The sequence below is a fragment of the Cnephaeus nilssonii genome, assembly GCF_951640355.1.
Source record: "Cnephaeus nilssonii genome assembly, chromosome: 13".
Lineage (NCBI taxonomy): Eukaryota > Metazoa > Chordata > Mammalia > Chiroptera > Vespertilionidae > Cnephaeus > Cnephaeus nilssonii.
In genome coordinates, this window is record NC_137084.1 from 14,886,568 (window position 1) to 14,900,120 (window position 13,553).

The 13,553-nt window shown below is 58.3% G+C and overlaps 1 protein-coding gene across 1 annotated transcript; it reads left to right on the forward strand.

Annotated features, from left to right (window-relative positions):
• The first annotated feature begins 4,767 nt into the window (after positions 1-4,767).
• LOC307109839 (uncharacterized protein C11orf96 homolog) lies at positions 4,768-5,899 on the forward strand. The gene has a single exon (XM_079788801.1). The coding sequence runs from the start codon at positions 4,905-4,907 to the stop codon at positions 5,274-5,276; it is 372 nt and encodes a 123-aa protein (XP_079644927.1). The 5' UTR covers positions 4,768-4,904; the 3' UTR covers positions 5,277-5,899.
• Positions 5,900-13,553: the final 7,654 nt, after the last annotated feature.

A 13,553-nucleotide genomic window follows, 5' to 3' on the forward strand; every position in this document is an offset into this window, starting at 1 on the left:
TTCCTCTGTCTCTCCCTGCCTGAGTCTCTCGGACTCTCTTCCTCTGTCTACCTCCCGTGCACACACTGACACCCCCTCTTGGAGCTCGCTGGAGATTGTCATGGCAACCCTCCAGCAAAATTATCAAAACACTTTTGCTCACAATCATACCAGACGAAGTGGTAATTCTGAGTGAGACAGAAGCAGTTGGTGGGACGCTGAAATCACTGGCTGTGTGCGGAAAGCCCGCCGAGGGGTGGGCTGGGCTCCCGCGGGGGTGAGGCAGGACACCGGAGAGGCCTTGTTGCTTGCCTGCCACGGACCTTGTTTGCCAACCACTGTTCCCCGCCCCTGATGCCACACTCACATTCTCATCCCACCCCGCACACCTGAATGCACACGTGTGCAAACTGACCGGCACAGCAAGGTCTAGAGTAACCACCACCTCACTCAGCACTCGGAGGCCTGGCAGCCCTCGGAGAGGCTTCTGGGAGAGTGTGAGGGGACGGAAGCTGACCAAGGTGTCTAGCTGGCAGTTGGTCAGTGCCAGGGTGGCAGAGCAGCCACAGAAAGGGGCCTAACCCGCTTGTTCCCCCCCTTCCCCCCTCCCCCCCTCCCCCCCTCCCCCCCGAAAAGCAAGGGAGCACTGCCCGGCGGGCTCTTCCACTGGCTCTGGGGCTGCCCGTCTGCATCCCGGACGGACTGGGCATCCCTGCTCCCGCCCGCCAGGCTGTGCACCGCAGGCTCCCTTGGAAACAAAGCCCTGCTGATAGCAGAAGAGCTGGAGTTGCTTTTTTTAAACCCTGGCTCTGCCCAAAAGCCAAAGTGTGGGTGGGGATGGTGGAGGAGGTGGAGGCACAGGCCTCCCTGGCCAGCTGCCATCTTCCTGCCCCATCTGCTCCCCCAGCAGCCCCTCCATGGAGGCGAGGCTCCCCCGCAGCCTCGGCCGGGCTGCTTGCCACTCTCTGGCCCAAGAGGAAGCATCTACTTCCTGTGAATGGGTCCCCTCATCCCTGCATCCTTCCGAGGATTCTAGAATGTCAGAGCTGGAGGGGCTCCCAGTAAATCAGAGCCTAGTCTCCTTACTTCACAGGTGAGGAAACTGCGGCTCAGAGATGGGAAGCATCTGGGTCGAGGCCACAGCGTATGCGGGTGATGGAACCTGGGGGTCTGACCTCTATCTAGTCCCGCTGTTCCCATCACTTCAGAGGGATGGCGAGACGGGTGGTGCGGGCACAGAGCATGGGTGTCGGGGTCAGGCAGACAGCGGTGAGTGTCAGCACCGGCACTGAGGGGGACCCTGGTGGGCTACAAAGCACCCCGAGTCCTCATTTCTAAAACAGCTGATGCTACCCCTCAGAGGATGCCGTGAGAATGATTAGGTGAGGCACATGCCAAGCATCATTGGCACAGTGCCAGGCACATAGGTGCTCAACAGATGACATTTCTGTGTCCTCCTTGGTCGTCCCAAGGACACGGGCCTGGTGAGAAGAGGGACTGTCCTGCATCCCCTTTAATAGCCATCCCCTGCCCCAAGGTGGCCAAGAAAGGCCGCTTAGCCTGTCCTGGGAAACCCAGCACTGACCCTGTGTGAATCAGCAAGGCGAGGTCAACAGAACCCGATACCTGGGTAGGCTGTGGGTCCCCCCACATCTGCCCATCCCTCCTGTCACATGTGAGGGGGGTCTGTTGAAAGAGGCTGATACCCCCTGAAGCCCCCTAGGACCACCTCTGGGCACTGGTTCCCCGGGAATCCCATGCCTGGAGACATTGCTCTGTGGCTCCCGCCCTGACACTGAGTCAGGCAGAGGGATAAGCACCAGAGCCCAGATGCCCTCTGGAGCACTTTCCCCCGGACACCTCAGCCTCGCTGGGGGCTGGGCAGGATGGGGTATGAGACAATGAAAACAAAAGGAAGGTGTGCCTCATGCCGAAGACATGCTGGGCACGACGCCAGGAGCTTTCCACACAGCGATCACTGGCCCCCGGTTTGCAAGAAAGCAAAGGCATTACTTGTGCTCTGAGGTGCAGAAACGGACTCTCAGAGAGTAGGACCTGTCCCGAGTCACAGAAGGAGCCTGTGGCAGAGCAGGGTTAGAATCTAGTCTGGGTTCTAACCCGATAGCAGCCTTCCAGAGGGCACAGAACAGTGTGAAAAGGCTACTAAGTGTGGGGCTGTCTCCCCTGAGCCATCCTGAAGGGGAGAAGCCACGGATGGGAAGGGTCAGCAGTGGGACCAGGAATCGACAGGGAGGCCGACAGGAGTGGCCTAGGGCAGCAGTCTCCAACCTTTCAGACCTACCGGACCACCAGTGATCCGCGGACCATCGGTTGGCGACCACTAGCCTACGGTGCCCCGGTCCCCAGCCTGGGAGTTTGGGGTCCAGAGGGGCTGCATGGGTTGGAAAGGAAGCTGTGGTGGAACCAGGCGCTGTGGGAGCAGGCTCGGGGAGCAGGGTGGTGGTGGCACACTCCACAGGCCCCCTGACTCCTGCTTGGAAAGGCAGTGGCTGTTAACTGTAGTCCAGTGGGAAGGCAGACAACACCGATGGAACAAGCGGATGAGAAGGCCTTTTAGATTGTAGTTAAGCACGATAGGAAGGAAAGGGGGGTAGATTAGGAAGGGACGATCTTCTCAGCACACTTCCTGCTTCTACCCCCCCGCCCCCCCGTCCCTTTCCACTCTGCTCTCCACATGGCAGCCACTGTGAGCTTTTGAAAACATACATTGGAGTGTGCAGCTCCCCTGCTCAAAACCCCAGTGCCTCACCACGGCCCCTAGAATAAAATGCTCTCAACCCTCCGCTTTCCTGAAGTTCCTGAAGAGGCCCAGCTCACTCCTGCCGTAGGGCCTTTGTGTTAGGGTTGGTTCCCTCTGCCCCAATGCTTCCCCCGCCCCCCCCCCCCCCCCCGCCAAGTGGCCACACGCTGGGTCCTTCTTTGTCCTCCACAGGCACATGGACGCAGTGCAGTGGATACGAAGCGGCTTAGGAGCCAAGTGGCCTGGGTGGGAACCTCAGCTCTGCTGGTTACTAGCTATGTGGCCTGGGGCAAGTGGCTTAGCCTCTCTGTGCCTTGGTTTTCCTGTCTGTAAATGGCGATGCTACAAGTACTGGTCACCCAGGGTTGCTGAGAGGATAAATGCAGTAGTTAACACACTAGATGAGTTAATGCATCAAAGGTACTCCAGAGCAGGGCACACACTAAGTGCTTGGTAGTGATATTATTGTCCTGCAGCCTTCAGGTGTCACCTGCAATATCACCCACTCTGAGAAGCCTTTCCTGGCCACCCCTCCGCCCAGGCACTGCCCAGGCACGTGGCTGGATCTGCATTCCCACCACCCCGCCCGCAGTGCATGTTCTTGTTTCCTGTTTATTGTCTGTGTCTCCCCTCCACCACCACCCTCCCTGCCCCCAATGTAACATCCAGAGGGCAGGACATGCCTGAACCGGTACACAGTAGGTTCTCAATACATCTTTGTTGAATGGCTATGGAAGGAATAGAGGCCCAATCCCATGGATTCCCTGGGTTTCCAGTTTCCTTTCTGGGAGCCGGTAGGGGGCACTGCTCTGGCCCTCTGGCCCGCAGGCCCGCAGCTCCGCCAGACTCTGCTGGTTTGTGCTGGGAGTTGGGACACCTGACAGGGGACCTGTCTTAGAAGCCCAGGGGCACTGGGGTGGCACCCTCAGCTGGCTACTACAGAGCGTGCACTCTGGCGTTGGCCCCACTGGGCCCCTCAGTTACTGATCCTCTCTGTGCCTGCCACACACCGTGTAAAATTGGGAGAATACCGATTACCTCACTGTTACGAAGATCAAATAGGGTAATGCCGCATACGTAACACAAAGCTCACTGGCTGGCTTGGAGTACAACTCTCCAGATGGTAGTTGTTGTTGTTGTTGTTGTTGTTGTTGTTGTTGTTGTTAGTGGCATATCCAAGTGTCATTCTTCTAAGCATGAAGGGGGTGCCCGAGGGACTTGAAGAGGGTGGGGTAGTGAGGAGATAAACATGGAGAAGACATTCAGGGAACAGAAGAACCAGAATGGAATAATGGAATAATAGGTTGTGACTGTATTCAAGCGTGCCTGTGTGTGTGTGGAGGTGGGGGGGGGGGGGGATAGTGTGGGGGGGAGGTGTAGTGGGGGGAGGGGAAGAACAAGGATCCAGAGAAGAAACTCGACTCTCCCTCCGAACTCAGTTCTGGGGAGCCGTGCCCCGGCTCTGCCCGCTGTAAGGACGGCCAGGAGCTGCCACCGCCACGCGCAGAACCCGAGGCAGAACGACCAGCGCGCTCAGTGTGTGCCTCTGAGATTAGGCGCCGGGAAGGGGGACCTGCGTCCCGCGGCCACCGCGGTTCCTACAGACTTGGGGGTCCCAGCACCAATAGTAACACCCCAGGACCCCTGCTCCCTGCCGCCCCGGTCCAGCCGCGTGCTCCCGCAGCTCCGGAGGCTCCCGGAATCCCCGCGGGCGGGGCCGGCCTTCCGGAGCAGGTCGGTGGGGGCGGGGGGCTCCGGGAAAGGGGCCGTTACTTTCCCAGAGCGGCGGGGCGACGTCAGGCGGGAGGGCGCGGGGCGCGCACGCTTTAAAAGGCATTCGCTGTCATCCGAGCCGGGCCGTGTGGGTAGGAGCAGCTATATAAGCTGCAGCGGACGCCGCGGGGCAGACGCGCGGAAGCGGCCAGCGCCTCGGATCGCAGCGGAGCGGCGCCCCCAGCGCCGTGTATCCCCGACGGGCCCTCGCCCGCCCTCCCGAGGAGCGCCGACCCGGGCCCGTGAGGGCCGCCACCACCCCACAGCAGATTTGGATCCCCCGCCCGGCGAGCCCCAGGCTGCTGCCTCCCGGGGGGCCCCGGCGCAGCGGCCGCTCCCCGACAGCCCCGCCGCCCCGCCGCCGCCCGGCCCCGAGGACGCCGGCAGCGCCATGGCGGCCGCCAAGCCCAGCGAGCTGATGGGCATCTGCTCCAGCTACCAAGCGGTGATGCCTCACTTCGTGTGCCTGGCCGACGCGTTCCCGCAGCCCGTGCGGCCCGCCAAGCTGACCAAGGGCAAGGGCCGGCTGCGGCGGCCGCGCCAGTCCCGCTTCAAGACGCAGCCGGTGACCTTCGACGAGATCCAGGAGGTGGAGGAGGAGGGGGTGTCTCCCATGGAGGAGGAGAAGGCCAAGAAGTCCTTCCTGCAGAGCCTGGAGTGCCTGCGCCGCAGCACGCAGAGCCTGTCGCTGCAGCGGGAGCAGCTCAGCAGCTGCAAACTGAGGAACAGCCTGGACTCCAGCGACTCCGACTCGGCCCTGTGAGGGCGCCGCCGGCAGCGGGGCGCACGCCTCGGGGCCCGCCGGGGACTAGCGTGCGAACCCCGGAAGGGCCCGCGCCCCGGGGACCCCCCAGGACCCGGGACGACCGCCCCTCGCGCGCGCTGGGACTCCCGCCAAACAGAACTGGTCGGTGCGCCTTGAGCTGCGCTCATCCCGGGTCCGAGCGCGCCGGGGGCGCCAGGAAGGGGGCCGCTTCTCTGCCCTTGTACATGTTTATTTTTAAACTCTGACCAGTACGAACTCCGCTGTGAGTGTGTGCGGGGAGCGCGCCCGCGCCGCGTCGCCCGCCGCCAGGGCTCCCCGGAGAGCCGCTCCCCGCCCGCGTCCGATGGGTTGCCACTCCGATTTCGCACACCGCTCCACCGCCGTGCCCCCCAGCGCACCCAGTTCACGCTCCCGCCAACATACGCTCGCTGAACACTTTTATAATGGTTAGGCGCGGCCGGTGGGACTTGGGGTGCAGCGCAGCCGCTGCTGGGGCCGGAGGATTGATATTTATTTTTGCATTGCGATGGCTGGCGGCGTTTCTTTAACGGTCTTTTTACCTGGATATGTCTGTGAGGCTCCCGAACGGAGACAAATAAAGTCAATATATTTGCACAGTGCATTTCTCCAGGTTCTTGACTTCTTGAACCTTCAGGGCCCAGGCTCACAAGACTGGGAGGTTGGGGGCGGGAAGGAGGGAGGGGGAGGACCCCCCCCCCCCGTCCCCGAGAGAAGGTAACTCCACAAGCTAAGCTCAGTGGAACGAGGTCGCGCCCCCCTGCCCGGTCCATTGCTCGCCTCCCCAGGTGGACCCACGCCTGGCCCAGAGCGTCCCTGCCTCCCTATTCTGCTCCCCATCGCCGGCGTCCGGGGTGGAGCTGAAGCCGCTGATGAGGCGAAAGTCGGCGCTGTGAGGATGGAGAGAGCGCTTCTCCGTGCGCCTGACTTCTCCGGGAGGCTGGGGTCAGGGTCATCGCCCTCTACCCACCCCGGAGGACCCCACTCACTCCGTGCCCTTTCCTGGTGGCGGGTGGGGAGATGCCTGAGCCAGCAGCGGAAGACTCGGGCAGGCTATTTGGGTGGGTAGTGGCCCGTCCGAGTGGGCGAGAGTGGGTGCCCCCTCCCTGCCGTGCCCCCTCCCGGGACCCTGCGCGGGAGCGAACAGCGGTTGTTTTCAGTTCTTCGGTTCCTCTGTGCAGCCCTTCACCTTGCCCTCTCCAGGATTCCGCGAGGAGGGTGGGGCATGTCTGAGGTCAGAGCCTGAAGGGCGCTTGGGTACCACCGAGAATCTCCCCACCCCCTTTGTTTACAGATGAGAAAACAAGCCTTCGCGAGCGGCGAAGGAAAGGTCACGTGGAGAGTAGCTAGGAGTCGCAGCCAGCGCCCCCGACTCTGCGTCCAGGGCTCCTACCATCACCGGAGCCTGTCTTTCCAGTGCTCTACGGCAGCTGCCCCGCACCCCGTCTCCGCCCTAAGCCCTCGGGGGTTGGCCGTGTCACAGGGCCACTCGGCAGCGGTGGTGGTGGGGTAGTAAACGGCATTCGGTCGAGGAGGGCAGGATCCCCACTCGGAGCCCCTACCATCCCACCCCCCCTCCACCGTTACTTCAGAGTTGACCCACCACTCCAGGCTGGGAGCTTGGATGCTTTTCCTCCTTCTTTCTCCAGGTTTCCCTGTTTCTGTGCTTGGGCGCCCTCTGGTGGTGGGGGCTGAACCGATTTTTACTCTTCACACCGCACCTCTTGTAGGCCCTGGCTCTGCAGAAAACTAGAGAGCAGAGGAAATGAAAACAAAGAAACAAAAATAGAAGCAGCTTTTTATGTAATAGATGGGATGCTGCCCCATTCATGAATTGTTAAATAAGGCCAATTAGATCTTTTTTTAAAAAAATATATTTTTTCATTGATTTCGGAGAGGAAGGGAGAGGGAGAGAGAGAGAGAAACATCAATGATGAGAGGGAATCATTGATTGGCTGTCTCCTGCACGCCCCACACTGGGGATTGAGCCCACAACCTGGGCATGTGCCCTTGATTGGAATCGAACCCGGGACCCTTCAGTCCACAGGCCGATGCTCTATCCACTGAGCCAAACCAGCTAGGGCGGCCAATTAGATCTTTTTTATTTAAAAACTGAAAGAAAAATAGGACCCACCGGGCCTGAATGTCCTCCTCGCTGGCTCAGAGGGGACTGGGGTCTGTGGCGCTGTCCTGGCCCCGGGGAGCACACCGGCCATTGCAGTCCGCAGTGGCAGCCAGTTCCACTGCGGCGAGGGCTCCTGACAGAGGCCCTTACTTGCAAACGCCTCAGCCTGGGAGGCAGCTGTGAGTGAGGCTTTGCTTCTGATGTCCGGCAGCTGCCATGGCTAGGCTGGTTTGAGCACCTCGGGGTGGGAGGAGGGTTGCTGAACTCTGAATCCCCTCATCCCCCTTCTCTTCCCTCAACTTGTCCCCCACCCCCTCTTACCTTATATCTTTAGCAGTAGTTCCTGTTTTTACTCTTCAGGGGCTAGTGCCCCAAACCTTCCCAGTGGCTGTCACACCCTGTAGGCCAGAGATCCTGGCTTGGGCGTCTCCCCTGTGGGCACCACAGCACCCCTCTTCCTGTTGGAAAGCCTCCTTCCCCAGCTGAAGGCCTGCTTGGATCACCCTGGCCAGCATCCAGGGGTTGTTGTGGGGACCACATCCCATCACCAGTCCCTGCTCAGCTCTCAATCAGTGCTTCCGAAATGTTTGTCGGGTTAAGATGAGTAAGGGGGCAGTGAGGAGGATTGATGCTCATCTTGCTTAAATTATTCTACTGAATAAATGTTCCGCATTTAATCAAGCTAATTCCCCACTCTCTGGTATAAAAGTGAATCCATTTTGTCCCAGTTTCTTTGTTTTGCCTACAACTGGCAATTAGTTCTCAGGGTTGGATATAGAAAGATGTTTGGAAGAGGCAGTGACATGGACAGAGGGGTGGGGCAAGGGAGGGGGAGGTTGGGATGCCCCCGTGTTAGAGGCAGCAGCCTGGTCTGGGATGCTCTCTGCTGGGCATCTCTTCCCTGCACAGAAGAGAAAGGAGAGGGTGGGGGGGGGGGGGCTCCCATGAGGTCCCTATGGAACTGCTGGGGCTTGGCTCCTCCCGGTGGCTTGAAGGCTTTCCAAGGCAGCACACAGCTCCACAGAGGCGGCTGAGCTGGGCCTGGAGGCCAAATGGTGGGAGAAGAGGAAAGAGAGGCAGAGACATGGGCTGAGGGAGCAATAGGACATGAGAACCAGAAAAATGGGGAGGACTGGGGCCCTCGGACAGATGGGAAACTGGGAGACATGTAGAGAGGGGGAACACAGAGAGTTGGGAGCCAGAAATTGTCGAAAGATGGACAGAAATGAGAGAGAGAGAGAGAGAGAGAGAGAGAGAGAGAGAGAGAGAGAGAGAGAGACCTAGAGAGAGTAGGAGGGAGGGAAGGAGAGAGAGAAGTGCTCTGGAGAATGAGCATCAGAGGAGAGAGAAACTCCAGGTGAGGATGCCTCTTGGGGAGTTGTGCTGCGGAGCTGGGGTGGGTGGGAGCCCGCCCAGCCGTCTGGATTTACAGCCCTTGGGATTTGCAGGCTTGTCCAAGGCGACGCCTCCTTCCTTCCCCTCCCTGTCTGAGTCTCAGCCCATAGTCCTGGCCTGGGTGACCAGTTTTCAAATAAGCTGGATCCCAGAGGAGGTAACAAGTGGCCATCCCAGCTCCAGCTGGCAGCCTCTTCTAAATATTTCTCTTTGGCTCAGGGGGAGATATTTATCAGGGTGTTTCTTGGACTGTTTTGAAGGCCAGTTTGGCCTCCGCAGCTCACTGTGTGCCATTTCTGGGCCCGCTTGGTGTGGGGGTGAGAAGGATGGGCTGTGTGTGATTCCAGGGAATGGGTCATCCGTGGACTTGAGCATCCTCCCTTAGGGAGCACATTTGGGGTGGACCCTAGGTCCACTGGGCTCTGGCAGAATAGGAGGAGATAAAGGCTGCCGTTGAGTTAGCACCTCATATGGATACTCCACTTCCACCCAGATAACCTGACCCAGGCATTGTACAGATGACAAAACTACAACAGGCTTAGGTTTCTTGCCACACAGCTAGTCAGTGGTGAGCTGGGTTGCAACCCAGTATTTCTTTTTAAATTTCAAAGCCTGTGCTCTTTTAAGGATACGAACCCCAGCTTCTTACTGTCACACCCCGTGGTAGCCATGAGAATGGGCCTTGCAGACCTCCTGTTACAGGAGGTGCAATTGGCCAGAGCAGAGCAGCTCTGGCTTTGAAATCCATCCCATGCCCCCCACGGGCTGCTCCCCACCAATGCCTGTGTGCATGGCTTGGGAACTAAGGCAGAACTGTCCCCGGGAGGCCTGAGAGTCCTTTGCTGGTGGACTTGGGCTCAAGGCTTTCCCGATGGCTCTGCAGGAGCTTTCTTAGACTGCAGGGCCGTCCATGGACACCTCTCCCGCTCTCCTCTCGGGGTCTCTTGCCTCGTAGCCTGCTGGCTCCCTCTCTGTTTCATTCACACGGGCATGTCTCCTACTGAAATCCTTGCACGCTTAATCCTATGGTCAGTCCGCTGCTCAGACAACCCTGGCTGGCACCCTCTTCCACCTCCCAGCAGGTTCCCGGTGCTGCGTGCCCCTCAGGCCCCACTGGCACAGGGGAGGATGGTGGGCATCATTTCAGAGAGGACTATGGGGCCATGGCAAAGCTACCAAACAAACGTGTGTCCTGCTGGTCTTCTGGTCCCGTGTTCCGGATGGGGAATACGCATGTCATGGCCTGTGTCTGGGGTGAAGATGAAGAGTCCCTACATGGACAGTCCTCCTCTGGGCCTATGCTCAAGGCCACCTGACTCATAAGGAGACCTGCCCATTCAGCTTCCAGGCCATGGTTAGAGACTGCTCATTGTTCACCGACATTGATTTTCCCCTCCCTCCAGCCGACTCTGTGTCCCAGATGCTCTCGTACTTAGGTCTCTCGCTGTGATTAAGTCTTTGCCAGTGGCGTATATTGGGAAGAAAAGCGTGTTTCTCCCGGGCCTCGGCCTTAAGATGTACTTTCCCCTACCCCCACACTCTTTCCCCTGCAACCCAGCGGTGATCAAGGCGACGAGGCCACTGGCTTAGGGGATGGCAAGGAAACAAGGGAGAAGGACCGCAGGCTCCTGAATGACCGTGTGGAACCGAACAGCCTGCCAATCTGGAATCAGCCCCGGGGACTATTTTTGCACATGAGAGAAACACGTCTACCTTCTTCCAGCCACCAAGTCATCACTGGGTCTCTGTATTATAGCAGTCTTTCGTTACCGTAAATACACAGAAGTTGGTACTGGTGGTGGGCTGCGGTCCTAAACTCATACAGTGTGAGTCGTTGGCTTCGTGGTTTGCTGCATGTTGGATGGGTTCGGATCTCGCAGGCTAGAGAGGTGGGGCTCCTCATCAGACCTGGGAAGGACATTTAGCAAAACCATTATTAGGACACTTGGGAAGGCGGATCACATATTGACCGAGCCCGTAGCTCCAGGAGAAGTGGCTGGAAAGAGCTGGAATATTAGTGTACGTGGCTGCTACTCCTTGTGGCTTTTAGCAAATTATTACAAGAAAGACATGCGATGAAAAGGAATAGAGAGGATCTAGAAACGAGGGCCTCGCAGAGGTGAAAGCTGTCCCCCTTTGTAACCCACACAGAAGGTCAGCTTGTGGGCCAGAGCCTTTCTCAGAGGCCACCCAGGAAGCCCAGCCCACGACCCAGTCCCGGAGCAAGATCGGATGAAGGGTGATGTCTTGGCCCCCAGACTTACTGCTTTAGAACCCTCCCAAGGTAGCCGGAATGAGCAGGAAACACAATAATAAAATCACTTCAGAACTCCACTGGGAAAACAGCTTGGGGCTGGTCATTGGCACCTGGAACTAGCTAGAAGCCCCCAGACTAGAAATTTCCAAGGAAAGTAGGAACTGGCCAGTGATTGGTTGTTTGAGCCCCAAGGCAACCCCCAAGGAGGCCAGGCCTTTAACGCCTGCTTCAGATGTGGTCACAGAGACGGTGGGGAAAGGAGAATCTTCCAGAACCAGGTTGGCCGGACTAGCCAACCAGAGCAAGTCCATCCGGTTGAGGCCAGCACAATGGACCTATTGCTATGCGCGTCCGAGTACTTCCCTTCTTCCTTTCCACATGGGAGCATTGCCGTGGCTTTCCCACCCCTGCCCAGCATCGTGCTGGGGAGTAAGGGGTGGGGGTGCAGCTGGGGTGGTGGCGGGGGATACAACTTGCCTTGCAGTTTGCATGTCACTGGACGATGTGGAACCCTATGTGGCGGAGAGGACGTCCTTCCCCCAGACATCCTGCACTTGGATCTGGAAGTGTAACTAGGTGGAGTTTGGGATCCACTTCCTCGGAGGGGGCGGAACGTGTTCTGTGTGGGAAGATGACACTGGCACCTGGCCGCCAGCCGGGCAGCCCGCAGTGCGACCGCAAATGCTCCACTGGAGTCTGTTTTCCGCATCTTCCTGGGCACAGGGTCGGGACGATCTCTGTCTCCTCTGTGAGAGCATGGCCACGCGCTGAAGCTCTCTGCGAAGGGATGAGCAAGCAAGCACGCCTGCCACACGGGGCCCGGGCCGCAAGACGCGGGCAGGTCATTCTTATTTTTCCCAAAAGACAGACCAGGGGCATACCTGCGGCTGCCATTGACCGAGCATGACTGCAATGCCCGGGCGTCTGATGATACTGCGCTGCCTGTGGGTGGCTGTGGGATGTGGACTCCTGTCTTCCCGAACCCGCTGCGTTCCTGCTCGGTCTCTTCGTAGCAGCCTAAGCGTCCTCTCTCGGCCATTCTGACCCAGAGCGTGTTTTCTCATGACAGGGCAGTGTCCTGTTCCCCTGACCAGGGTGGGGACATGCGACTCCCACTCCGATGTGCTCCAGTTGTGGGGACGGGGTCGATGGTAGTGGTTCTGTAAGAGTCCTTAGTGGGAACTGGTTCGTGCCGGACTCCAGCCCTGCTCTGCTCCTCCCTTGCATGTGGCCTTGAGCAAATCACTTCTCCTCTTTCCCTGATGGCTTTCTTACCTTTATGTTCTGAAGTGTGTAAAGGACCCGGGATATCATACAGCACCTTAGAGCCGTAGGGTCCTGGCCCTGGTGGCTGGGCAGAGGCAGCGTTCATACAGACTCGGCCCCCAGCTCCTTCCTACACGATGGGGAGACGGAGGCACAGAGGCGAGCGGTCCTCTCCGAGATAGCAGCGCCTTCCCCCCACCCCTCTTTCCCAGCCTTGAGGGGAGTCCCAGCAACTAGGGGCTGGGCTGTTCTGTGCTGAACAATTCCTTCCAAACCCCAAATAACCACGTGAGCGCCACCCTGCTGCTGGCTCGTGACCTCAGCAATGTGTCATTGCCCTCAGCCTCGCTCTGCCTATTTGTCCTGCCAGGCTGGCCTTTAGGTAGCCTCTGACCTTCCCTCTGGTCTTCGGACAGAGCTCTCCCTTCCCGCATTTTCCAGAATGTGCAAGCTATTCCAGGAGAGGCCAGACCCTTCTGAGCCTGCTGCCCTCAGATCCATGCCTCATAAAACCCACCATATTGGCTGTTATATCTATTCTGAGGTTTTTAAAATACCGTACTTTCCGGCGTATAAGACGACTTTTTAACCCAGGAAAATCTTCTCAAAAGTCGGGGGTCTTATACGCTGGAAAATACGGTAGGTTAGAAAAATCTCTGACAATGTATATCAGATTGCTTAAAACCCAATTACCGTACTTTCCAGCATATAAGACCCCCGACTTTTGAGATTTTCCTGGGTTAAAAAGTCATCTTATATGCCGGAAAATATGGTATCTGTTCTTTGGTCTGCTATAGAATGCAACCCCATAAAAAGCTGCTGAGCACACTAAATCTGCTTTGCATCATCAATGAGTGGTCTGTGTGAGGGCCAGATATAACAGCCAATATGGTGGGGTTTATGAGGCATGGATCTGAGGGCAGCAGGCTCAGAAGGGTCTGGCCTCTCCTGTGCACTGCTGAGCCATGCCCTGTGCACTGTGGGGTGCGCGCGCGCGCGCACACACACACACACACACACACACACACACACACACTAATCCTTACCCTGATGAATATAAAAATGGGCATGAGAATGGGGTCCTGCCATAGCTGATCCTAGTGGGCAGGCAGCAGGAACACTGATATTGTAGGCTGGGCATGTGGGGACCCTGGGCCAAGTAATAGGTGAAAGTGTCCCCTTCACTAGCTTGAAAGGCAGATCTTTGCCTTCG

Excerpts from the sequence above, each read along its gene's own strand:
- LOC307109839 (XM_079788801.1), top strand. The coding sequence starts at position 4,905 with ATGGCGGCCGCCAAGCCCAGCGAGCTGATGGGCATCTGCTCCAGCTAC.